General features: G+C 46.8%; 1 protein-coding gene across 2 annotated transcripts in view; it reads left to right on the forward strand.

Annotated features, from left to right (window-relative positions):
* The window catches only part of LOC115476065 (hexosaminidase D-like), a 63,046-nt gene that overhangs the window by 13,301 nt on the left and 22,760 nt on the right, over positions 1-26,985 (forward strand). For both annotated transcript variants that reach the window (XM_030212197.1, XM_030212196.1), the window contains exons 2-6: positions 4,862-4,982; positions 5,569-5,665; positions 15,956-16,208; positions 16,528-16,637; positions 26,373-26,460. In XM_030212197.1, the coding sequence (XP_030068057.1) occupies positions 5,571-5,665; positions 15,956-16,208; positions 16,528-16,637; positions 26,373-26,460 (546 nt within the window). In that variant the 5' untranslated portion in view covers positions 4,862-4,982; positions 5,569-5,570. The remainder of the gene's footprint in view (positions 1-4,861; positions 4,983-5,568; positions 5,666-15,955; positions 16,209-16,527; positions 16,638-26,372; positions 26,461-26,985) is intronic.

Consider the following 26,985-nt stretch of genomic DNA (forward strand, 5'->3'; position numbering starts at 1 on the left):
ACAGCCCCCTCCCTGCACTCACACATAGCATCCGACATTTTTACAGCTGCCTCATCCCTATACCCACACATATCCATATTTATTTTTCAGCTGCCCCTGCACTCATCCATGAGGTAGGAGGAGGAAGAGGAGCTGCATCGGAAGTATCTCTTCGGGGCAGGAAAGAACCCCACTCTTTCCCGTCCACTGCCACTGTTCTGGGCCAGTGCTGCTGCTTCTTCCAAATGAGCTGCTGAGATTTCCTGCGGCAGTCTGACGAGATTACCTCTTGAAGTCTTGGCAGCCATTTTGAAGAAGCAGAAGCACCAGCCAGACAACGGTGGCAGCGGGCAGGAAAGAGTGGGGTTCCTTCCTGCCCCCGAAGAGGCCACAAGACCACTAGGGCGTGCTTAGGTAGGCCCGGGGGTGGGGGCAGCCAGCCTTTATCACAGGCTGGGGAGGACCCACCGAGGCTTGAGGGGAGGATGGTGGGGGAGCCAGCCAGCCTGTCTTCCTTCCTTTCCCATGGGCTGTGGAGACCGGCCCGTAATTTTTTTAAAATTCCCCTCAGAGCAGAGATTCTGTGTGAAATGTTGAATTCTGCGCTCTGCAGTCATGCAGAATTCCAGCAGGAGTCAGATCTAGTCTGCCCAACAAGGCGATTAAAGTTGTACCTGCCCTTCTGTGCGGATTATACCCAAGTGCCTTGTTTATGTATGAAGGTCATTAAAGATTTGCCTTGATTCCCTCCTTTTTCTAGATAGGGATCCTATGTGTTAATCCCAAGCTTTTTTTGACCCCCACCACCTCCACTGGGAGGATATGCCAAAACAGACCCTGAGAGCTCTCAAATAGCCCAAAATGCAACCGTGTGGTTGCTTTTTGGCTTATCCAAATATGACCATATTTCAGGCACATTAGAATGTTTGTATTGGCTACCCGTTAAATTCAGAAAATGTTATAAGGTTTTGCTGCGTGTATTTAAGGTTCTAATTAATGCAGTCATAAGTACATACGCACTGCCATGCTGGGAAAAGACCAAAGGTCCATCAAGCCCAGCACTCTGTCTCCGACAGCGGCCAATCCAGGCCCCAAGAATCTGGCAAACCCCCCAAATTTAATAACGATCAATGGACTTTTCCTTCAGGAATCTGTCCAGACCCACTTTAAACTCAGCAAGGCCAGTTGCTGTCACTTCTGTTAGATCTGTGAGTTTACATTTACACCAACCGAGTAGAGCTTTAAGGTCTGCATCATGACATCCTCTCCTTTCACACTGTTTGGAGAAATATAGAAAATCAATTTCTTATATTGCAGAACCAAATCTGTGAGTAAGCTACCTGCCTCTTCGAGAGCTCAGAAACTCTTAAATCAAGTCAAAAAGACCTTGAAGGTTTATTTGTTTCAATGTGCTTGCACAGATACTGTTTAACGATGGGAATAGATCTATGTCATAAAGTCCTTTAGCTGGAATTGCTGATAAATTATGGTTAATGATTTGCTGGGAAGTTTTCTGATCTTAAACTGTCTCTTATTGTGGAATGTTATGGTCATTTTTTTCACACTGTATGTTTTGTGAACTGCCGAGAATGGCAGATTGTGCAGTATTCAAATCTTACAAAACAAATCCTGGACATGCACCATCCTCTACATGAGGCCCCTCTTCTCTGTCAACTGCCCACCCCACTTTCTCACCGTCACCGTTGTAAGGCTTGAAAAAAAGAGTGAGGTAAATGTTTACCTGGCGGTGGTCAGTGATTTTTTTTCTTAAATCGCAACTAGCTTTATGCACAGATATTCAGTGATGGGCCACATCCAGCACTGGCATTAAATATCTGGGCATGTGCGTACGGATGGCACTTAACTGGATAAGTTAAAATGGCCAGTGACAGGACTACTATTTATGTGGTCTTGTTTAGGCAGTTAACCAGTTATGGGTTGAATTCTCTTTCTATTGCATTGTACTATGTATTATAGTCTAGTACATATGAATAGCCGTACTGGGTCAGGCCAATGGTCCATCCAGCCCAGTATCCTGCTTCCAACAGTGGCCAATCCAGGTCACAAGTACCTGGCAGAAATCCACAGAGTAGCAACATCCCATTCTATCAATCCCAGGGAAGCAGTGGCTTCCTCCACGCTCATCTCAATATTAGAATATGGACGTTTCCTTCAGGAATTTGTCCAAACCTTTTAAAAACCCAGATACGCTAACCACCGTTACCACATCCTTTGGAAATGAGTTCCAGAGCTTAACTATTCTTTGCATTAAAAAAAAAATTCCTCCTGTTTTATACACCTCAATCATGTCCCCCCCCCCCCCCAGCTGTCTCTTTTCCAAGTTGAAGAGCCCTAACCTCTTTAGCCTTTCCTTATATGGGAGGAGTTCCGTCCCCTTTATCATTTTGGCCACTTCTCTTTGAACCTTTTCTAATTCCGCTATATCCTTTTTGAGATACGGCGACCAAAATTGAACACAATACTCAAAGTAAGGTCGTACCATGGAGCAATACAAGAGGCATTGTAATATTCTTGGTCTTATTTTGCATCCCTCTCCTAATAATTCCTATCTTCCTGTTTGCTTTTTTGGCCGCTGTCACACACTTCTAGTCTATCACAAAGACTTTGCCACTTTCCCTTAGGGTTTCTAGTTTTTACTGTTCTAGTGGTGATATTTGGTTTCTTTGATATTCAATGTAGTGTTGTGGAGGAGGAGTAGCCTAGTGGTTAGTGCAGGGGGGGAATCCTGGGGTTTGATTCCCACTGCAGTTCCTTGTGACTCTGGGCAAGTCACTTAACCCTCCATTGCCCCAGGTATAAATAAGTACCTGTATCTACTATGTAAACCGCTTTGAATGTTGTTGCAAAAAAACCCACAGAAAGGGGTTGACCCTAATTTCAAATGTTCTCGTATATCTGCATGTTTTGAATACCTAAAACACTTCACATAAGCCACCCAGCATCTGTCCATCTAACGCCTTGTTTACCTCAGCTCATGATCAACTGTATTTTAATCATGTACTGACTTTAGCTAACTCCTTGTTTACCTCAGCTCATGATCAACTGTATTTTAATCATTTACTAACTTTAACATAACCCTACTCTGTAAGCCACATTGAGCCTGCAAAAAGGTGGGATAATGTGGGGTACAAATGCAATAAATAAATAAAAATAAATAAAGAAACCACAAGGAATGCTCACCACATCTTAACACAGTAAATGATGGCAGCTGAAGACCTGCACAGTCCATCCAGTCTGCCCAACAGTGGGCCAGGTTTTCTGGTTCTGCTTTTTAAGACAGCTGCTACTACTAGAGTGTTCGGTTCAGTGAAGTGTGTTCGGATCCCACCTGAGGAAGCCCATTGAATTCACAACTTCCTTGTAACTTTGTGTTGAAACATTTGACCAGTTGGGCTGTGCCTCCTGAACCAGTGCACGACTAGTGTTTGTCTCCTAGAAATGTAAAGTGCAAACACACCTCACTCCAGAATGGTGTTATTTCTGCTTGGTGTTTCATAATCAGAGCCTGGAAGACAATGAAGGTGGGCGGAAAACTCAGCAAAGAATGTGGCAGCACCAGAGCTGCTTCTGTCAGCTGGTGCTCGAAGTGACCAAAGTGGTTATGAAGTTCTGAACTCATGTTTCCAGAGAGTCTACTCCATAGCGTACGCACGAGTTATCAAATAACCCCCAATACTACGGGGCAAGGAAGACTCCTGATTCTCAACCTGAAGCTGCGATTGTGGGGCAGTGAGCCCAGCATGCCCATTTCCTGGATTGAGCATAGGAGCTGGTGCTGTGGGTGCTTGAGCACCCCCAATATTGAGAGAATGCCTTGTATGTGTCCAGGGAGGGAGGGGGTCACTTCCATTGGGCTTAGCGCACCCAATAATTCTGAAAAGTTGTCTCCTATGGGCAGGGCCGCCGAGAGTCTGAGCTGGGCCCGGGGCAAAGCCGACCCTCCCCCCCAATCACTACCACTGTCACCTCCCTTTCCTGCTCTCAGGCCACAGTCCTCGCAGTCCCAAGTCTCCACCCGCCCACCCCCAGCCCCGTCGACAGCCCCCCTCCGTCCACCACCGGGCCCCCTGCATTCAAATCGGCAGCACCTCACCTCCGTGTGAAAGTGGCAGATCGCCTCCCTTCGGGCCCGCCCTCACGGAAACAGGAAGTTACATCAGTCGAGGGCAGGACACAGTGAGGGAAGGCCCAAGGGAGGCGATCTGCCACTTTCACACGGAGGCGAGGCGCTGCCGATTTGAATGCAGGGGGCCCTGTGGTGGACGGAGGGGGGCTGTCAACAGAGTCGAGGGCAGGCAGGTGAGACCAGGGACTGCAGCGCCGGCGGTCTGGGAGCAGAAGGAGAGAGACCCCTTGGACGCCCGGGCCCGGGGAATTTTGCCCCCCCCCCCCCCCCCGCTTCCCCTCTCGGCGGCCCTGCCTATGGGCCTGAGAATAGGGTGCAGGGGACTGTGAAAGAGATATTTGTCACTGTGTTATTTGGAAAGCATTTGCCAGCTTATCAGTGTTGGAAAGGAAGGTTTGCAGATTTTTTTTTGCTGATAAACTTGGCTCTCTGCCAGGAGGTGCAGGCGTGTGTGATGGAAGAGATCAGCTCACGTAGGCATGATGGGAGATAGAAAAGCAGGAGGAGGGGCCAGCCGTCTCCTCCTGTAAGCTAGGAGTGGCATTGCTCCCTCAGTTAGTGCAGAGCCATGTATCTGCAATATTTGCTTTTCAGATAGGCTGAGCTGCACTGCACTGCACCACTCCTTTCTGGGCTTCCTCCTGGCTTCCTCCCAGTGTGCTGCGCTGTGCTGGCTTGACATGACACTTAGGCTGTTGTATGTGGTGTTTGTAATTTGTTTCCTTCTGCCTGTAGCCACACTTTTATCAGTGAGCGTCACTCACCAAGAACTGCAATGCATCTCGCTGACTGACTGTGGAAGTGATCCTTCCTGTTTTCCCAGCTGGGCCCTGTCTACATCTTCTGCACAGCTCAGGTAAAGAGGGAGAGAGAGTTGTGTGGTTTTTATTTGGGGGGGGGGGGGGGGGGAGAGAGAATAGATCTCTCTCCCCATTTGCAGTTTGTGAAGGGGGAGGCTCAGCCGACTCATTGCTTTGGGATAGAAGGGTTGGGGGTGTCTCCAGAGAGCCTTGCTGCCGCACACGTGTTGAGTGAAGGAGAGAGGAGAGGAAGGGACACAAATGAGTTAATTTCTTTTTATCTGGCCCATCTTTGTGTACATTGGGCTGGCATTGCCTAGTTTGATATAAGTATCAAAACATATTCTTAAGTAGCTCCACAAGATATAGTCTTTCTGACGGACACCAGGATCCGAGGCATTTAGCAGCATAAATGAAATCAGTAGGTCATCCATCCACTTTGATGTGGTGAATGCAAGTACAGCAGTTAAGGATATACAGTGATGGGCAAGAAATTACACTGTGGGAGTGGGGGGAGGGGAGCAGGATGCCAGGGGAGAAGGGGAGTGCCAGATATTTCAGGCATGGCTCTCCCAGAGATTCAAAGAGCTGGTCCTGAGCATATTGTGGTGATGATGTGGATTTCTTGTGTCTTTGTTGTAGGAATGCCATTTGCAAGAAGCCAGAAGCTGACTGTGCTCCGTATTCTAGTTCTCTTCATTGTAGTGCTGGCAATTCTGAAATATGTATTGCGAGACAGGTAGGCCATCCATTGACAGCAACATTCAATTGGTGGTGGTGGAAGAGGAGGTGTCTTGTTACAATTTATATTTCATGTTCCTTGAGCTGTTCCTCCAGGAACACATTCTGGTAGACGCTGTTATTGGGTTTGCTGCTTCTCACACACTACAGCCTCAGTCTCACTAGGGACAATACTGACACCATCCGGACTTATAGCTCACTTTGCGTATGCATTCTCTTTTTCAAAATTAGAAATCCCAGTCCGGCTGAGGGGTGTGGGTGAGGTCACTGGCGAGAGGTACCCTGAGGGTTCGCTGAAGCCCAGTCCTAAGCTGATCTTGTAAATAATGGAAGAAAAAATATAAAGATCCTCATGCTCATTGATTACTAATTAGTGATTTAAAGTTGTATAAAAAGTTCTAAATAAATGTGCGAGTGCTGTTGTGCTACTTGAAATCAGAAGCCCATGCAGGCATTAGACTAACTCAGCTAATACAGATGCAGAGCGGAGTTCTTATCCAAAATTATGAATGAAAGAAATTAGGTTTATTGGACAAAGAAAAGATTTGCAAGACTCAGAGAAATCTGTTTAAAGTCAGATGGGAGTGGAGGAGTAGCCTAGTGGTTGATGCCAGGGAACTGAGTTCAATTCCCACTGCTGCTCCTTGTGACTCTGGGCAAGTCACTTAACCCTTCATTGCCGCTGGTACAAAATAAGTACCTGAACATATGTAAACCACTTTGAATGTAGTTGCAAAAAGCTTAGAAAGGCGGTATATCAAGTCCCATTTCCCTTTCCCCCTTTCCCTTATGACATCACAGTATCAGAAGTGAGCCACGTATCCGGCAATCAAGCCATTGTGACATCACTGATGAGGTTGGCTCTTATTGGTGGAATGAGGCATTATGACATCACAGTATCAGCTCCAGTGGAGGAGTAGCCTAGTGGTTAGTGCAGTGGACTTTGATCCTGGGGAACTGAGTTCGATTCCCACTGCAGCTCCTTGTGACTCTGGGCAAGTCACTTAACCCTCCATTGCCCCTGGTACAAAATAAGTACCTGAATATATGTAAACCACTTTGAAACCTCAAAAAGGTGGTATATCAAGTCCCATTTCCATTTCCCTTTTTATTTAGATTAATCTAACTTGCACTGTTATTTTAAAGGAAGAAGAAATTCATCCCAAATAGGATGGCCCTCTGAGGTCCCTTAGTAGAAAATCACAGTGCACGGAATATGGTAGAGCTGGGACTAGCTTTTTTCTGCACCCAGGCCACATATTAAGAATTGCATCCCTTGCATTTTTTTAGTTCACTTTAGTTTTGACAGTTGTGTAGAGCAGTACCACTGTTTCTCCTTAGGATGTGCCAGGGCCAGATATCTGCCAGTCAATCAGTGCCATAGCTACAGTGGGGGCTTGCCCCCCCCCCCAGATTGGATCTGGGGCACCTGGTTTGGCTGGCGGGGGTCCCCAACCTCCACCAGCTGAAGCCTTTCTCCAGCGCTGTTCTCTGCGCATTGCCTGCTCTGCTTTCTCTCATGTCATGTGTATGCTCGGTTTTAGTAATGTGAGAGGAAGCAGGGCAGGCAATGCGCAGAGAACAGCGCTGGAGAAAATCATCATCAACCCCCGCCAGCCAAGGTATATGGGGTTGCAGCATGGAGGGGGATCAAAGTGTTCCCCCCCCCCCCAAACGTTGAGGTCTGGCTATGCCCCTTTGAAAGGTGGAGAAAGGGCAACCAGCAGGCCAGTGGGGCCTCTGGATAGAAGTGTTTGGGGTACTAATAGGAGGTGGAAGGGGAAAATTAAAGTGGCATTTGTGCACATCATTCCCACCTCAAACCCTCCTCTGCCTTTAAATTTACTGTAAAATATAATACAAGAAACCCCCAACTACTATCAGCTGTTTAGTAAACTAACTCCTAGTGGTTAGGGTGGTGGACTTTGATCCTGGGGAACTGAGGAACTGAGTTTGATTCCCACTTCAGGCACAGGCAGCTCCTTGTGACTCTGGGCAAGTCACTTAACCCTCCATTGCCCCATGTAAGCCGCATTCAGCCTGCCATGAGTGGGAAAGCGCGGGGTACAAATGTAATAAAAATAAAATAGATACTATTGGAGATTCTACATGGAATGTTGCTATTCCACTAGCAACATTCCATGTAGAAGGCTGCGCAGGCTTCTGTTTCTGTGAGTCTGACATCCTGCACGTATGTGCAGGATGTCAGACTCACAGAAGCAGAAGCCTGCGCGGCCACATTGGTGATCTGCAAGAGCCGACTTCTACATGGAATGTTGCTAGTGGAATAGCAACATTCCATGTAGAATCTCAAATAGTAGCAACAGTGGAGGAGTGGCCTAGTGGTTAGGGTGGTGGACTTTGGTCCTGGGGAACTGAGGAACTGAGTTTGATTCCCACTTCAGGCACAGGCAGCTCCTTGTGACTCTGGGCAAGTCACTTAACCCTCCATTGCCCCATGTAAGCCGCATTCAGCCTGCCATGAGTGGGAAAGCGCGGGGTACAAATGTAATAAAAATAAAATAGATACTATTGGAGATTCTACATGGAATTTTGCTATTCCACTAGCAACATTCCATGTAGAAGGCTGCGCAGGCTTCTGTTTCTGTGAGTCTGACGTCCTGCACGTACGTGCAGGATGTCAGACTCACAGAAGCAGAAGCCTGCGCGGCCACATTGGTGATCTGCAAGGGCCGACTTCTACATGGAATGTTGCTAGTGGAATAGCAACATTCCATGTAGAATCTCTGATAGTAGCAACAGTGGAGGAGTGGCCTAGTGGTTAAGGTGGTGGACTTTGGTCCTGGGGAACTGAGGAACTGAGTTGGATTCCCACTTCAGGCACAGGCAGCTCCTTGTGACTCTGGGCAAGTCACTTAACCCTCCGTTGCCCCATGTAAGCCGCATTCAGCCTGTCATGAGTGGGAAAGCGCAGGGTACAAATGTAACAAAAATAAAATAGATACTATTGGAGATTCTACATGGAATGTTGCTACTATTGGAGATTCTACATGGAATGTTGCTATTCCACTAGCAACATTCCATGTAGAAGGCTGCGCAGGCTTCTGTTTCTGTGAGTCTGACGTCCTGCACGTACGTGCAGGACGTCAGACTCACAGAAGCAGAAGCCTGGACGGCCACATTGATGATCTGCAAGGGCTGACATCTATATGGAATGTTGCTAGTGGAATAGCAACATTCCATGTAGAATCTCAAATAGTAGCAACAGTGGAGGAGTGGCCTAGTGGTTAGGGTGGTGGACTTTGGTCCTGGGGAACTGAGTTTCATTCCCACTTCAGGCACAGGCAGCTCCTTGTGACTCTGGGCAAGTCACTTAACCCTCCATTGCCCCATGTAAGCCGCATTGAGCCTGCCATGAGTGGGAAAGCGCGGGGTACAAATGTAATAAAATAAATAAATAAAATAAAACTATAGGGAGGAGGTAAAGAACCAGGGATAGAAGTGGAAACCAAGAAGAGGAAAGGAATAAAAGAGAATGGAACCAACACGATCTGGAAAATTAAAATGTCCAGGTAGGAGGAGAAATGAGACATTATATATATTTTTTATTTTTATTTGTTACATTTGTATTCCACATTTCCCCACCTATTTGTAGGCTCAATGTGGCTTACATAGTACCGGAGAGGCGTTTGCAGACTCCAGTGAGAACAAATACAAAGTGTATGTTGTGGTAAGATAAAGTTCATGTGACACAGCCACATTAGGGAATCGTACAACGGAAGACTTGTGTTATGTCCATTACGTACTTTAGTTTTGTTGTGTTGCAGAGATCAGGCATTTATGTTGGATTGGTAGGGTATGCCTTTTTGAACAGGTTAGTTTTTAGTTTTTCCCGGAAGTTTAGGTGGTCGTACGTAGTTTTCAAGGGTTTTGGTAATGTGTTCTACAGTTCTGTGCTTATGTAGGAGAAACTGGATGCATTAGTTGATTTGAATTTGAGTCCTTTGCAACTTGGGTAGTGTAGATTTAGGTACGTTCGTGTTGATTCGGATGTGTTTCTAATTGGTAAGTCGATCAGGTCTGTCATGTATCCCGGGGCTTCACCGTAGATAATTTTGTGACCCAGGGTGCAGATTTTGAAAGCAGTGCGTTCTTTGGGAGCCAGTGTAGTTTTTCGCGGAGGGGTTTTGCGCTTTCAAAACGCGTTTTTCCAAAGATAAGTCTAGCTGCCATGTTTTCAGCGGTCTGAAGTTTCTTTAATGTTCTTTGCATCCCGCATAAATTCTATTGCAGTAGTCTAAATGGCTTAGTGCCATTGATTGTATCAGGTTGCAAAATGTTTCCCTCGGGAAGAATTGTTTCACATAAAAAACATAGTAACATAGCAGATGATGGCAGAAAAAGACCTGCACAGTCCATCCAGTTTGCCCAACAAGATAAACTCATATGTGCTACTTTTTGTGTATACCTGACCTTGATTTGTTTCTGCCATTCTGCCAACAAGTTGACATGCATTTGCCCAAGAGTCCATGATGTTCAAGCTGATCTTGATTTCGTTAGTGATTTCTGACAGTTTAGATTTGTAAGGAATGTATATTGTGATGTCGTCTGCATAGATAAAGGGTTGGATAAGGACTTAGCTAGTGGGGTCATCATTAGGTTGAAGAGGATCGGTGATTAACGGTGATCCTTGTGGAACTCTGCAATCTGCTTTCCATGGTGATGATATGTTTGAGTTTGATTTAACTTGATATGTTTTTGTGGTTAGGAAACCCTTGATCCAGCTAAGTATGTTTCCACCAATCCCGAATTTATCTAGTACTCTTATTAATATATTGTGGTTTACCATGTCGAATGCACTAGACATGACGAATTGAAGGAGGAGGATATTTTTGCCTATTGCTATTTCCTGCTTGAATTTGGCTAGGAGAGTGAGTAGTACTGTTTTTGTGCTGTGGAGGGGGCATAAACCTGACTGTGATTCGTGTAATATTGAGAATTTGTTTAAATATTCTGTAAGTTGTTTGGCTACCATGCTTTTCATCAGTTTGACTGACAACGGGATGGATGCTACTGGACGGTAGTTAGTGATTTCATTTGTTTTTTTCTTGGTGTCTTTTGGTATCGGGATGAGTAGGATATTGCCATTTTCCTAAGGGAAGAGACCTAGCTGTAGCATGTAATTTAGGTGGGATGTGAGGTCTATTATGAAGCGGTCAGGGGCTGTACTGCTATGGATTTACAGCCTGTCTCACTGACACAGACTACTCAATAATTACCGTGGATTCTTTTGGATTCGTATTAGATAAATGAAACCTTTAGTAGAGGTGCTAAAGTCTACAGTGATTAAGGTATATACAATGATTAGCTATATAAACAATCATTACATCACTGGTCTCTACATCTAAGCAATGCTAAGAGTTCTTAGACCAGGAAATCAACTATCGACCCATCTCCCTCCTCCCCTTCCTCTCCAAGATACTTGAACGTGCCGTTCAACGCCGCTGTCTTGACTTTCTTTCATCTCAAACTGTTCTTGACCCACTCCAATCTGGCTTTCGCCCTCTTCATTCAACTGAAACTGCACTTACAAAAGTTTCCAACGACCTGTTACTGGCCAAATGCAAAGGGCTCTATTCTATCCTCATCCTTCTCGATCTATCCGCCGCTTTTGACATTGTTGATCATAGCTTACTCCTTGATACATTGTCTTCACTTGGACTCCAGGGCTCTGTTCTTTCCTGGTTCTCCTCCTACCTCTCGCTTCGCACCTTTAGTGTACACTCTGGTGGATCCTCATCCACTTCTATCCCACTACCTATCGGTGTACCTCAGGGTTCTGTTCTCGGTCCTCTCCTGTTCTCCATCTACACTTCTTCCCTTGGCTCTCTGATATCATCCCATGGTTTTCAATACCATCTCTACGCTGACGACTCCCAGATCTACCTCTCTACCCCCGAAATCTCAACCAGCATCCAGACCAATGTATCAGCCTGCCTATCTGATATCGCTGCCTGGATGTCTCAACGTCATCTGAAACTTAACATGGCCAAAACTGAGCTTCTCATCTTTCCTCCTAAACCCACCTCTCCTCTCTCCCCTTTCTCTATTTCAGTGGATGGCACTCTCATTCTCCCTGTCTCATCTGCTCGTAACCTTGGGGTCATCTTTGACTCCTCTCTCTCCTTCTCTGCTCACATTCAGCAGATTGCCAAAACCTGTCGTTTCTTTCTCTATAACATCAGCAAAATCTGTCCCTTCCTCTCTGAGCACTCTAACAGAACCCTTATTCACACTCTTATCACCTCTCACCTAGATTATTGCAACCTGCTTCTCACCGGCCTCCCACTTAGCCATCTCTCTCCTCTTCAATCAGTCCAAAACTCTGCTGCGCGACTCATTTTCTGCTAGAGTCGCTATGCTCACATTAGCCCTCTCCTCAAGTCACTTAACTGGCTCCCTATCTGTTTCCGCATTCAATTCAAACTTCTCTTACTGACCTATAAGTGCATTCACTCTACCGCTCCCCAGTACCTCTCCACTCTTGTCTCTCCCTATGCCTCCCCTCGGGTACTCCGTTCTGTGGATAAATCTCTCTTGTCTGTCCCCTTCTCCTCTACTGCTAATTCCAGACTCCGTTCCTTTTATCTTGCTGCACCTCACGCCTGGAATAGACTTCCCGAGCTTGTACGTCTAGCCCCGTCTTTGGCCGTTTTCAAATCCAGGCTAAAAGCCGACCTCTTTAATGCTGCTTTTGACTCCTAATCACTACTTACTTGCCCTGTACCCTCTTATCCCCACTTCTTTAATTCCCTTACCTCTTAGTTGTTCTGTCTGTTTGTCTGTCCTATTTAGATTGTGAGCTCTTTGAGCAGGGACTGTCTTTTCATGTATGGTGTACAGCGCTGCGTATGCCTTGTAGCGCTATAGAAGTGATAAGTAGTAGTAGAAATAAAACATGGAAAATAATGTAACGAAGGATGCTATATTGGAGAAACAAGCCAGATGCTAAAGACAAGATTTAATTTACATAGACATCACAAGAAAAATGCCAGTGCCAGCCAGGATTCCACCCCTGTGGGGCAGCACTTTACAAAACCAGAACACTGTACCAGTGATTTTATGGTAAGAATCCTAAAAGGGAACTTTAAAACAATACTAGAACGTAAGACCTTTGCAGTCAGAATGATTGAATACTTTGACACACACAGACAGGACTTAACAAAGATCTGGGTTTTCTAGCCCATTATAAACCATAAAGTTGTATTGCTCTGTTTTGTCACCCTCCTCTCACCTATCCACCCCCATCCTGTTAGACTATCACTGAAATGCTTTGATGTCCCCATGCATGTCTCCTGGTCTCTCACCTATCCACCCTCACCCTGTTAGGCTGTCACTGAAATGCTTTGATATATACTGTCATCTACCAACACTTGCTTATTTCCGATCTGACGAAGAAGGGCAACCTTCGAAAGCTAATCAAGAAATGTATTAAGTTATGTCCAATAAAAAAGGTATCATCTTATTTTCTTTTCCATGTTTTATTTCTGTTGATTACCTTTAAAAGTGGACTAACATGGCTACCACACCTCTCTACTCTAGACCAGGAAAGGAAGCAATAATACACTATACATACAATCATCACTGGTCTTCTCATCATCCAGGCTCTTATCATCAGCTGGGGGGGCCTGTTACAGCGAAAGCCAGGAGCTTTTTAGACCAGGAACAAGTCCTTTGCGCAGTACGTACGTTACTCACAGATGAGCTCCCGATTTCACTGAAAGAAACTCCCCTTTTTATTAGGCTCAGAACTCACGTTCAGAGCTAAGGAAAATTACAGAATGCTTCTCTGTTTAAGTAAACAAGCCATACTGTGGGAACGTGGTCACATGTTTCCTAGTCCAGGTGGCCAGTCTGAACCCGAAAACAAGCTCCATCTTTCCCTTCACATACCAAATTAATTAGAGCTGTGTCTTAACTTCTGCATTCCAAATTGTTTTTGTATTTACAAGAAAAGTTACTTTCGGTCAAAGACAGAAGATTTCAGAGTTACTTATCGATCAAAGCAGGGTTGAAAAGCAATCCTTTACATCTTACATTACAGGGGCGTATTTCATTAGGTAGTTGGGGCAGGTATCTAGTTTACAGTGAGTGTTGTAGAACCTGCTGGTCGCCCGTGTAACTGTATCGACGGTGAGGAGGGCAAAATTTAACCAAGTTCGGTCAGCCGGGTATTCTCCAGTGGTTGGGTCCAACTCGTCGTACACACTCAGTCGTACACACAAAACATGGACAGACCCTCAGCTAATACAGAATAAGGAACCACACATTAAGATTGAACATCCAGAAGGAAATCACCCCAAACTCTTAAGGATGGCGCAGTACTGTAAAAAGAGAAACAGACGCATTTCTTCCTCTGCTGTGCAAAACAGAGGTGCATATTTCCCCAATGCTGATACATTCCAAGCCCTAAAAATGTAATAACGTTTTTTTATTTTACTTTTGGGAATTTTATATTTTCTAATGAGGTTGGTTCCTGTATATTTTCCGCTTTTCTTGTATTCATCTTCTGATGAATTCTCTTACAGTTCTCCTTTCCATTTTTTTCTCTCTTCACTGCTTCTCCACTTAGTTATTTCTCATTCTTTTTTCTTAACCTTCAGTGCTCCCTCCCATTGCCCTGTCGTGCTGTCCTTTTCACCTGCTCTTTAGCTCCTCGTTCCTATTCCCTGTTTTCACCTCTCCCAAACCATCATCTGCCTTCTGCTGACTTCCCTCACCAGTCCCAACTCTGCCTCTGTCATTCACTTCCTCCTTTGCATCCAGCCCCTTTTCTTCTTTCTCTTACCTCTACCTACCTTCCCATTTTCCCTCCTTCAGCATTTATCCAGCCAATTTCCAAAGTCTCCTGAATGTTTACAAACCTTCTCAATTCCTTCCATCTCTGCATCCCTGCCTCCACCCTTCTTATCCTCTCCCTGCTGCATCTCTAAATTTCAATTCCCAAGGACACAAGAAGCATTACAAACTCTCTTCAGTTCAGAAAAGAGTTGAAAAAACTACCTTTTCAAAAAATGTTATGGTAAATTATATGTGTTACTGATGTTCTGTACTGTGTTGTAATTGTAAAACATTACTGAAATTTCTTCTTAACTGTTAAGCCACATTGAACAGAAACCTTTTTTTGGATAATAGTGGGATATAAGAATGAATAAATAAATGCTCTTTGACCTTAGCACTCACCCAGGACCCCTTTTACCAAGCTGTGGCAAAAGGAGGCCTGCGCTGGATTGGTGCGTGTGTTTCACACGTGCTGAGACCCACTTTTACCAGCGGGTAAAAGGGAAGTCTGCTTTCCTGCAGAAAATGGTCAGGTGGCAAGTAAAGCACTTGCCGGTTGGCCATTTCGGGGGGGAGGGGGAGCCCTTACCGCCACCGATTGAGGTGGCGGTAAGGGCTCCTGCGCTAACCTGGCGGTAACCGGGCAGCGTGCGGCACTGCCCAATTACCATTGGGTACACTCCGGTGCTACAAAAATAAATATATTTTTGTAGCAGCAGAAATGATGGCACGCTAGGGGTGGGAAGTACTGCCGCTAAACAGGAAGTACCACTGTAGTAGCCCAGCGGTACTTCCTGTTTAGCGAGCAGTAAGCCGCTGCTAGCTTAGTAAAAGGAGCCCTACTTTGGTGCTCTTCCCCTGTCTTCTGTTATTTCCCCCACTCTCGAGACACTCTTCACCCCTTCAGACCTCCTCCCTTCCTCCTTGTCACTCCTTCCTTCTTTAGAACCTTTTCTCCCTTTCTCACCCCTTCCATCTAGGGGCTCTTCCAGCCTTCTCCCTCCCTCCCTCCTAATTAACTTCCATCTTTTTTATGTGTATTTTTCCCCCTAACCCCTCCTTCTTTTCCTTCAGTTATCCATCTTCCACCTCCTTCGGGCACTGAGAAGGCCAAGGGCTACTTTACTCCTCCTCGCTGTGCCTTATAGGTTGGCAGCAGGAGACACAATTTATTGCTAAACCTCTTGCCACAAAACCAGACCTAGAAGATTTAACCCCGTGGCAGCAGGAGATATGCCCAAAACACTGCTTCTCTTGCCAGCTGGAGAGGTGTATGGTGGGTAAGGGGATCGCAGTGGACACATGCAGTGTTGTAGTGTGGAAAATGGGCTGACAGCCCTTGGGTTTGCCCCTCCCCTCCCAGGTCGGGCTCGATGTTGTGGGATGGGGTCCTTTATTCTGACTGAGTCTGGAATCTTTCTTGTACTGTTTTCAATGTCCTGTGCCTACAACCGTCTGACCTTTTCTGATCTGGTTACGTTCCAAGTTTTCAGCGGCAGATGCAGGTTAAAGAACGAATCAGCAACAATAATGGGTTTTGGGGAAAAAGCGGTAAGAACAGCGGAAACCCAGAAACCAGGCAACTGCCTCCACAACCCACCAGAGAGTCCAAAGCAGAGTCCCAGAACAAAGCAGCGAGCAGCGAGAAGGTGCAAGTCAAAGACTTCAGCAACATTCGGATGAGGCTTGTGCATCTGGACCTGAAGGGGGCAGCGCCTAAGGTTTCCTACCTGGAACAGGTGAGAGGAGAGAACCAAGAAACTGCTGTGTAGCCACAGCAGGAAGAAGCTTGTGTGTGTTCATTAGACTGTGTGTAGCTGAGTCATTTTTCATACCTTCCAGTGCCCAGGGAGCAGATCTTGTGCATGCAGCAACCTGTCACCTGGATGAGGTCTACCATTCAGTAGCGTAATGTCTTGGGGAAAACATTTTGAAGGTGTAATTTGTAATGAGGCCGGATATTTCTATTGATTCAAGCAGATGCCAGACAGATTCTTTTGTTGTAGAAGGTACACACGGCACACCCAGTAAAGTAATTTTAGCTGTCACTTCTTGCAGATTTTCCCTCTCCTTGCCAAGCTTGGTGCCAGTGGACTGCTGATAGAGTATGAGGACATGTTCCCTTACAAAGAGGAGCTAGAGATTCTTCGCTCTCCCTATGCATACAGGTGAGAGTGGAACAAATGGGGTGGAATCATTTAAGATTTTCTTGACTGCCACTTCAGAAATGATTGCAGCGCTTTACAAAGCTAAAATATAAGAACACAAAGGAAGGCCATAAGATCTAAACACACACTAGAACAACATATATTCCCAAACCAAAAAAAAAAATTGTAATGGTAAATCAGTTTTCTATCCTGCTATTACCTCACAGTTCTAGGCGGGTTACAACCAACTTTTTAAGAAGCCAGTTTCATTTAACTGGGAAGAAGGGGTATAATAATAAATTTAATAATGAAGAAAAAAATAATTATAATACAAGTGAATATACAAATATCGAACTGCATCTGCTCAAATCCCCCCCCCCCCCAAAAAAAAAAAAAAAAAAAATTGGCACTCCAAATGCCATGATAAAAAATGAGCTTTCAGCTGCTTTTTAAAACTGATCAACAATTGAACGTCCCTTAGATCACTAGCAAGGCTGTTCCAAAGCATAGGAGTGACCCAAAAAAACGCTGCAGCCTTATGAGCATCACACAATACTGCTCAATGTGTGGCAGTGGCTAAGAAAGCAAAAAGAATGTTAGGTATTATTAGGAAAGGAAAGGAAAACAAAAAGGATGGCGTTATAATGCCTTTTTCCATTACGTTACGTCCACTATTCCAGGGCGTGTGGGTAGTTACAACCATTGACCAGCAGGTGGAGATAGAAAACTCAGAGCTGAGCTGTCCCATATATACTCAGCCAGCCAGCTCAGTTCTCCAGTATTTCCATCTCCAGCAGGTGGATGGTCATACATGCTCGTTTCTGAGGCCCTGCTCCTAGCCCAGTTGGTTAGCTGGTCTCCCAGTTGAGCTTGGCAGGTGAAGGTCTAGTGGGAGTCATATCTGGTGGTGCCCTGTCTTTGGTACCCGCAGAACCCTGCCCTCTCTGCTTTCCCCTCTGCTCTCTAGTGCTGACAACTTTAAAGCGGTGCCAACAAAAAAAAGGAAGAGGGCTGTCTTCATCACAGCAGCTTCCTGTGCAGCTCTGGGATGGTCTCCAGTTGGGGGCCATGAGGTGAGAGGTGTCTCAGAGGTGAGAGCAGGCTGGGGAATTCAGTGGAGGAGCACTTGGGACCGATTCCGGTGGTTTTGGGGAAAAAAAGGCATATCTGCTTGCCTTGAGTTTGCTACCGGGGTTCAGCGGTTCCCACCTGTGGGGTGCTTGATGGTGCGGCGATGTCCTCTCTAGACTCCCCTTCACAGCGGGATGGCCTTTTCTGTAACACAGTGCAGGTGCTTTGGTGCCGTTGTGGGGAGATCTGATGGTTGAGTACCGCGGAGGCTGTCAGGGGCTTCCATCTAGCATGCCTCTGCTCCTGGCCTGGGGGTACATTTGAGAGGCCACTCCTTCCTTGGGCTGCGGCTCCCCTGCCTTTACCGATGCTGGGTCAACGCTTGGGTCAGTCCCGATGGTGTCGGTTCCCTGCCCTATTTGCCTGCCCTCCTCCCTTTGATCTGGGCCAGAGGTAGATCTTGGGTACGCCTTGGAGGGCTGCCATGCCACTAGCTCTTCTAGTTAAAAAAAAAACCCAAAACCTCAAGTTAGCCACACAAGCTAGGCTGTTTGGCTTTGTCTGGCATTTTGTGTGGGTTCCTTGGGGGCTGTTGCTGTTCCTGGAGGTTTGGGTTGCAGGTCCCCTTTGGGTCCCTAAGTCGGCCCCTGCCCCCCCCTTTTTTGGGGGCCACTGCAGGTGTCTGTGCTTTCTCCTGGTCTGTCTATGCAGTCACCCTCTGGGCTGCGGTAGTTGCCTAAGGGCTTCAGCCTCTTGCAGTGTTGTCCCCAATGTGGTCTTCTCCTCCTTAGTCTTCAGGGGTCCTTTTCTTCGTTGTGAGGGTCTAACCACTGGCAGTCTCTTTGCTCGGGGCCGCAGTGGTCTCTTAGTGCTTGGGTCTAAGACCTCTTCTATGTTTTGGGGTGGCGACAGTACCCTTCCTTCTGGGGGCGTTCTTTTTCCTGTTTGTCTCCGCGCAGCAGCCACTTCTATTCCACAGAGCGTCTTCTCTGTTGCACCTCTAGGGTGGTTTCTCTGGAGGGTCTCAGTAGTTTTAGCTGTCTTCTCTCTCAGGAGTTGCAGACGCCTCCTGGTTTTCACCGGCACAGCAGTCTCTCTTCTTCAGAGTGGCAGATGCCTCCTCGATTTCATCAGCTGTAGCAGACTCCTCCCTTCGTGGTTGCAGGTGCCTCCTGGGCTTCGCAGCCTCAGCAATCTCCTCTCTGTGGAGTTACTGATGCCTTCGGGGCTGCACTGCTGTGGCAGTCTCCTCGCTTCTGAGTGGCGTATCTCCTGGTCCTCTCGGCCACAGCAGTCTCCTTTTGGGTGGAGTTGCAGGCGCCTATGGGGCTTCACAGCTGTGGCAGTCTCCTCTTCGGAGTTGCAGACGCCTCTTGGGTTTCTGAGCCATAGCAGTCTCCTCTTCGGAGTTGCAGATGCCTCCCAGGCTTTACAGCCACAGCAGTCTCCTCTTCGCAGTTGCAGACGCCTTCCGGGTCCACAGCCACGGCAGTCTCCTCTTCGAAGTTGCAGATGCCTCCCAGGCTTCATGGCCATGGCAGTCTCCTCTTCGAAGTTGCAGACGCCTCCCGGGCTTCATGGCCACGGCAGTCTTCTCCGCAGTTGCAGATGCCTCCCGGGCTTCACAACCACGGCAGTCTCCTCTTTGAAGTTGCAGACGCCTCCCGGGCTTCACGGCCACGGCAGTCTCCTCTTCACAGTTGCAGATGCCTCCTGGGCTTCATGGCCACGGCAGTCTCCTCTGCGGAGTTGCAAACACCTCCCAGGTTTTACAGCAGTCTCCTCTTCACAGTTGCAATGTCTCCCAGGAGTCACTGCTTTGGGGTCGCAGGTGCCTCCTGGGCTTCACAGCCATGGCTGTGAAGGCCAGGAGGCACCTGCAACTTCTAAGGAGACCGCTGTAGCCGAGAAGCCCAGGAGCCGTCTGCAACTCCAAAGAGCAGCAGGAGGCACCTGCAGCTCCAAAGAGGAGACTGAGCTGCAGGTGCCTCCTGCTGCTCTTTGGAGTTGCAGACGGCTCCTGGGCTTCTCGGCTACAGCGGTCTCCTTAGAAGTTGCAGGTGCCTCCTGGCCTTCACAGCCGCAGCAGTCTCCCCTCTTCAGGGTCACAGTTGCCTCTGGCATTCATTGTCCCGGAAGTCTCCTCTCTTGCCTCCTGGTCTTCCAGCTGCTGATGTCTTAACGCTTCAGCATTGCAGTCATCTCCTTGGCTTCACTGTTATGGCAGTCTTCGTAGTGGTAGTCGCCTCCTGGGCTTTCCAGCTATGGTGGGCCTCTTTCTTTTGAGTTGCAGGCCATTCTGATAATCCTTAGTCTCGGCAGTCTCCCTACCTGGAATCTGGTATTTTTATCCAGGGGGGGTCACCTCTTGAGGGCTACACACAGCTCCGGAGGTCCTCACTGTTTGCAGTCTCTTCTCTCCTAAGTTTAAGTCCCAGTTTCAGTTGGCTCCACTCTGCTCTCGCTGGAGTGGTGGATGTCTTGCAGCTGGAAGTTCAGTCAGCTTCTGCAGTCCTTGGACTTAGAATCTGTTTGGGAGCAGCTGGCTCGTGCCGCAGCAGTGGCCAGAGTGTTGGGCTCTTTTTGACACTCGGGGAGAGCGAGTTTCTTCACGGCTCTACAGCACTGCTGTTGATGAAGTGGATACGCCAGATCCTCAGTGTGCTCTGTCCTAGAGCCGGGGACTCAGTGCAGGTCCTGGGGTTTATGTCTGTGGCCAGCCCTTTCCCTGCGTCCATGGCAGTTCTCCCTTCTCTGTCAGTGATCTCAAGCCCCCCCCCCCCCCAGGGTTAAAGCCGGCGGTCTTAGAGTTGGTCCACCGGACAGAAGATGCACTGGGGGTTGTTCTCACAGTCACCCTCAGAGCCATCCTGTGGGGTGGCTGTTCTTGCCCTTCTGCTGGGGGGGGGGGGGGGGGTCCCCTGTGTGGAGGGTCTCCCGCCAGGGTGGCAACGGCCTACTGCTTCATGCAAGGGGCCGTGCTGCACTCTGCTGGCGTTAGGGGTCAGGCTGCTCCTGATCTAGGCAGAATTGTCTCTTCTTTGTCGAAGGCACATATTGAGGGGGCCCTGTACGTGGCGGTGACCTTCCTCAGAGGGCCCTCTTTCCTTCAGTAGCGAGGGGGGGGGGATTTGTCTGATGTGTCTTTCCGCTCCTCGTGATTTGCCGGGGGGGGGGGTTTCTGAACCCCATCTCTTGTCACCTAGTGGGCTTTCTGTCACGGTTGTTGCCGTTCCCTTATGTTCAGACCTACTGTTTCTTTGTATCTAGCTCTGTGACCTCTCCAGTCTGCCTTTTTCCCTATTGTTGTTCTTCCTGTAAGCCAAGCCTCGCTTTGGTGTCCCTGCTTCTTCTTCATTTCCTACTTGTGACATCATCAGCAAGTTCTTTATAAGCACCTGGGAACTATCATGTTTTGCAAGGAGTCTCTTAATTTGCCTCTGTGTAGGTCATATCCCTGCGTGTCTTTGTTCCTGAGTCTTGCTCCTGAAGGTCTGTTCTGTGTTTCCCTGAGTCTTGTGTTTCAATGCTTTGTTTTTTTTTCTGTGAGTTTGCTTTTGAACCTTGATCCTGAAGGCCTGGCTCTAGAGTCACACCCTCCTTGGTGTTGGTATCTGTTTGACTTCCCTTGGCTTCTGCTTTTAGCCTAGCCCTGCTTTTGACTCTTGCTATAGTTAAGCTCCATGTTTAAGCCAATCTCTGTGTTTAGCCAAGCTCTGTGCCTGTTTTCCCTGTTCTGTTTCCTGTGTGTGTAGTTCTTGTCTGTTAATTCTGAGAGTCTGTAGAAGCCAGCATTGTCCCTAATTACCTCAGTGCTATGCAGGTGTGTCTGCTGCCTCTCAATCTGCCTGGCTTTTCCCTTCCAGCTGTGGATGCTGGTAAGCACATTGCTTCGTTGTTTGTTTGTCTTCCCTTAGTCTTCTTAATTTTTTGCCTGCTATGTTTGCTTCCAGGCTCTTGAGCTCTGTTTCTGCTAAGTTCTGTTCCTGTTGTGTGTTTGAGCCAGGTTCTGCCCCTGCTATGTGTTTGAGCTAGTTTCTGTCCCTGCCCTTTGTCAATTCATGTCCCTTTCAGTATCCTGTTCCCTGTCAAGCCAAGCCTGTTCCAGAATCCAGTTCCAGCCAAGCCAAGCCCATTCCAGAATCCGGTTCTAGCCAAGCCCATTCCAGCATCCGGTTCTAGCCAAGCCAAGCCCGTTCCAGAATCTTCTTCCAGCCAAACCTGTTTGAGAATCCTGAATCCTGTTCCAGCCAAGCCTGCTTGAGAATCCTGAATCCTGTTTCAGCCAAGCCTGTTTGAGAATCCTGTTTGAGTATCCTGAATCCTGTTCCTGCCTTGTGTATTGTCTTGCTTCTGTTATTCTGTTGCCTAGCTCCTGCCCTGGCTTGCCTGTCTAGTTGTGCTTTGTTTTGTCTCTTTCAGTCTACTTCTGTGTTTTGCCTTGTCTTGCATTTCTGGGTCCCAGTCCCAGTTTTAATCCAGTTCCGAGTCTTGCCTTGTCCTGTCTGGGTTCCAGTTCTGGCCCCTTTGCCTTCTTTTCCTTGCCTCATCTGGATCTGGTTCTTGTGTTGTCCATTGAGTTTAGTTACCTCTGTCCTGCCTTGTTGAGTCTGTTTATCCTAGTCCAGTCTGTTCTGATTCCTGCCTGTGCCAGCCCAGGTGATTTGTCTGCCAAAGCTCCGGCTTTGGTTCAAGGGCTCACCGTTCCTGACAGTTGTGACACTTTCCTAGGGTCCGCTACTTTTAGTTGCCGGCAGAAGCTGGCGCTCTAGGTCTGGCTGTGCTTTCTCAGCAGGAGCCGGATATGGGGCCCCCGTTTCTTTCTTTTTTCCAATGATAAACCATCTGTGGGTGCTCAGTTCCCTCTGCATATGCCTGGATGTGGCGTACATTTGAGGGCTGCTGCACAGAGCAGAGTTTGTTTCTCTTCTTTCACTCTCATCTTGTTGTTTCTTTGGCGGGGATCTGGAAAGGTGTGGCTTTGGATTCCTTTCTAGTCCAGTGGCTCCCTCGTCTTGTTCTTAGGGCTGACTGCGGCATTCTTCCTTGATTTTCCATATGGAGGAGATCCCTTCTGGAAAGGGGTAGGTCACCTTCAGAACCCCTTTCGGGTTTCGTATTCAGTATGGTTTCTCTACCTTGTGCTGCGGACTCTGACGCATCCGTCTTTTGGCCCTCTTTGGAAGGCCAATGCGTTGGTTCACACATTGCGGAAGGTGTTTCTGATGTCTCTTACTTCAGTGCTCTGGAGTGCGGAGTTCCGGGCAAGGTAGTGCTGGGACCTGTTCCTCTGTTGCCTCCTCTCTGGGGTCTCGGTTCAGTCCGTCCCTCTCTTTCTGCCTTGTTTGGTTTCTGTGTTCCAAGTTGGTTGGCGTGCCATCTGGCATTTCGCCGGGATGGTGTGTTTCGCCTCCCTGAGGCTTCTGGGCGGCCATCAGAGTCATTTTTACTTCCTTGAGGATTCTCCTTCCTTCCGATGTTTGGTTTGTCTTTTCAGCCCTTTTAGGGGCGACAGAGGTTGAGTCTAACGGCGTCCTTGGTCACCTTTGCTTCTTGGTTGGTTGGTAACACTTACTTCAGCTGTCTCTACATGCCATTTGGTGGCATCCTGGGCAGCATCCGCCTTGTTGGCTTTGTGGCTTTTGGCAGAGCAGTGACATGATTGTTGCTGTATACGTTTGTTGGGCTTCTCGGTGGATATTGTGAGCAATCAGTGGGGGCGGTCGGGACGGCGGAGCCAGGGTCCCACCCTGTTTAGAGGTATAAAAGCCTGTTTCTGCTCTTAACTCTCTCCTTTATATGGACAAATAATTTTGAAAATTGTCCTATAAATGAATAAGCAAAATAATGTACACATAGAAGATCATAAGAAAAGCCATACTGCGTCAGACCAATGGTCCATCTAGCCCAGTATCCTGCTTCCAACAGTGACCAAGCCAGGTCACAAGTACCTGGCAGAAACCCAAGTAAGAGCAGCATTCCATCCTACCAATCTTGGGGCAAGCAGTGTCTTCACCATGTCTGTCTCAATACAATTGAAAAAAAAATAGTTAATGACAATTGTTATTGTGTGGCAGGATTCAGGATAGGTTCAAGCGATGATGAGCGTTATGTGCCCTGTTTTTCAATAGATGGCAGTGGTTTTTTTAGAGCGACAGTCGAAAATACTGGAAATTGAATTAGATAATCTTTTTTTTTATTGGTTTTTTAACAGTAATTGATGGAAACAATACAAAGACCCAAGAAAGCACCAAAACAAGAACAAGCACAAAGGAAATGTAGAAACCCTAGCATACTAGGAGTGGCCTAGTGGTTAGGGTGGTGGACTTTGGTCCTGGGGAACTGAGGAACTGAGTTTGATTCCCGGCACAGGCAGCTCCTTGTGACTCTGGGCAAGTCACTTAACCCTCCATTGCCCCATGTAAGCTGCATAGAGCCTGCCATGAGTGGGAAAGCGCGGGGTACAAATGTAACAAAAAAAAAAATCTGTCTCTGGCAACATTTTTATAATATATGCCCCCCAAATACACTCAACCATCCTCCCAATCACTCTTCCCACACTACATGCACCCTCCACAGCCGGACACCCAGTCGTACTAAGCCCTACCAATCCTCTACCACAGTTCTTCTCCCCCCCCCCATTGATTTAGATAAGCCTTTAATATTACAATAACATGTATCAACTACTTTGAAGAAGATCTATATTGTACTTAGAAAGCTTAGGGCCGTTGATACAATCAATGGTACTAAGCCATTTAGACTACTGCAATGGAATCTATGCAGGATGTAAAGAACAAACCTTAAAGAGACTCCAAACCAGCCAGACTTGTCTTCGGAAAAACCCGATACGATAGCGCAAAACCCCTCCGCGAAAAGCTACATTGACTCCCAATTAAAGAACGCATTGCTTTCAAGATCTGTACAATGGTTCACAAGATTATCTACGGTGAAGCCCCAGAATACATGACAGATTTGATCGACCTACCTACGAGAAACACATCCAGATCATCACAAACGTACCTAAACCTGCACTACCCAAGCTGCAAAGGACTCAAATACAAATCAACCTACGCATCCAACTTTTTCTACATAAGCACCCAATTGCGGAATGCATTACCAAAAGCCATGAAAACCTCGTACGACCACCTACACTTCCGGAGAACACTAAAAACTTATCTTTTTAAAAAGGCATACCCTACCAACCCAACAAATGCCTGGTCTCTGCAACACAATAACACTAGAATTCAAAATGCATAAAACACAACTCTCCCACTGTTCAACGACCTTATGTGGCTGCCCCACATGAACTTTAGCTCATCTCAACATCCCTCTATTTGTAAACACCGGAGACTGCAAACGCACCTCCGGTACGATGTAAGCCACATTGAGCCTGCAAATAGCTGGGAAAATGTGGGATACAAATGTAACAAATAAATAAAATATTTTTCAATCGGGACATTTAGATTACTTGTCCAGTTGCTTGTTCTAATTTGGTCCTTATCGGCTGTTCCTCAAAACTAATTGTTACACAAATCTAATAGATGTAATCAATTCTTGTTGCAATTTCCAACTGCCATTGGCTTAAAATCAATTAGACATTTTTCATTATCACTTTATTATCAAGCGGTTTCCATATGGAATTCTCTATCTTTAGCTGTACAGCGTTGTCATCGTTATTTGACATTTAGGAACAATTTGAAAACTTTATTATTCTCCCAAAGAGGGTTTTTAGATTTATTGCATTGGTAGCAAATATTTGTGTTAAGATGCTTTGACATGATATGATATTCCCAGATATACTGGATCTGGTTTCTTTGTAGTTTGTAACTCACCTCGAACTGAAAAGGTGTTTGGTGGGCTATAAGACATGTTATAACATAACAATCTAATTCTCTGGACTCGTCTATGGCATGAATCCTCAGTTTGCTGCTTGGGGCACAGTGTTCCCACTGAGACCAGTTCTTCCTCTGTGTGCCCAGTTGACTGCTTGCCTCCAGAACCTGAAAGCTGGGAATGCTGTGAGTTCTAGGATTTCTTCTGCATTGCAGGCCCTCCTCAAGCAGAGTGTTTTGGGGAAGTAGGGAACATATGCAGGAAAACCCTGTGTGCTGTGAGGTTCAAAAAATTCCTCCTTTCCATGTCAAGAGAAGGATGGTACCTTCTGGCAATATGCCCACCTGCTGAGGCTTTTTCTCTGATGGAATGACCCAGAGCTTCCAAGGTACACAATCCCAGGAGAAGGAAGCCCTGTTTTGAAGCTACATCCCAAAGCAGTATGGTATTTGTGGCCCACGATTCTGTCTATTGAAATCAGTGCTGTATGGAGTGGAGGAGTAGCCAGGGGAACTGGGTTCAATCCCCACTGCAGCTCCTTGTGACTCTGAGCAAGTCACTAAAACCCTCAATTGCCCCTGTATATAATATGTAAACCACTATGATTGTAACCACAAAAAGGCGGTGTATCAGATCCTATCCCTTTTCCCATGATGCCTTGGGGGTATCCAGAGTTGACCTAGAATGTCATCCCTGGATCTGGGCTAACATGGCAGCTCTGGTGACCCTTTTTCAGGAGGAAGTGCTAAGTATCTGGGCTATGCCTGCACTTGGCTTGGCTTTCTTGCTGCTGGCATGATAGAACAGAAAGTGATTTCCGGAAAACTAATTACTATTTTACCTCTTTCACAGCGAGGCAGACATTGAGAAGATCCAGCACTTGGCAGAGATCAATCACCTAGAGGTGGTTCCCTTAGTTCAGACGTTTGGGCACATGGAGGTAATTTTACACAAGGCTTTGTTGCCAAGTTGGTGGAAGGTTTACTTCATCATCATAGCTACATATTCTGATTGCAGGGACTTTAGATGGGGCTGCGGCACCAGATATATTAAAGAAGAAATTTGGCCACTTGTCCACAGTAGTAACAAGTATTTTAGGTTTCTCAGGAAGAAACTAAAAAGGGTCCCAAACTGGTGAATTCTCAAGGAAAACAAGAAAACCTTTCTATTTTTTAAGGCAGAGACAATTTAAACAACAAAATTGTAGACATGAAAGATATTCATCATTCCTTTGTTTGTACAGATCAGGTAAATGACACTGAGTGTTACAATCTGTTTTATTGATGACATCACAGAACAAACAACAAAGCAAATTCTTCAAACTTTCAAGAGTAATCAAGCAGGTTTACTTCCCCCCCTCCCCACGTCCCTCAAACGTTCTCTAATTTTAGCTGAATCATCTATATATCTATATATCTATATATATATATAAAAGGCAAGACCAACGTTCTATGAAGCCTCCAGC

This window comes from Microcaecilia unicolor, chromosome 8 (genome assembly GCF_901765095.1).
Source record: "Microcaecilia unicolor chromosome 8, aMicUni1.1, whole genome shotgun sequence".
Taxonomy (NCBI): Eukaryota; Metazoa; Chordata; class Amphibia; order Gymnophiona; family Siphonopidae; genus Microcaecilia; species Microcaecilia unicolor.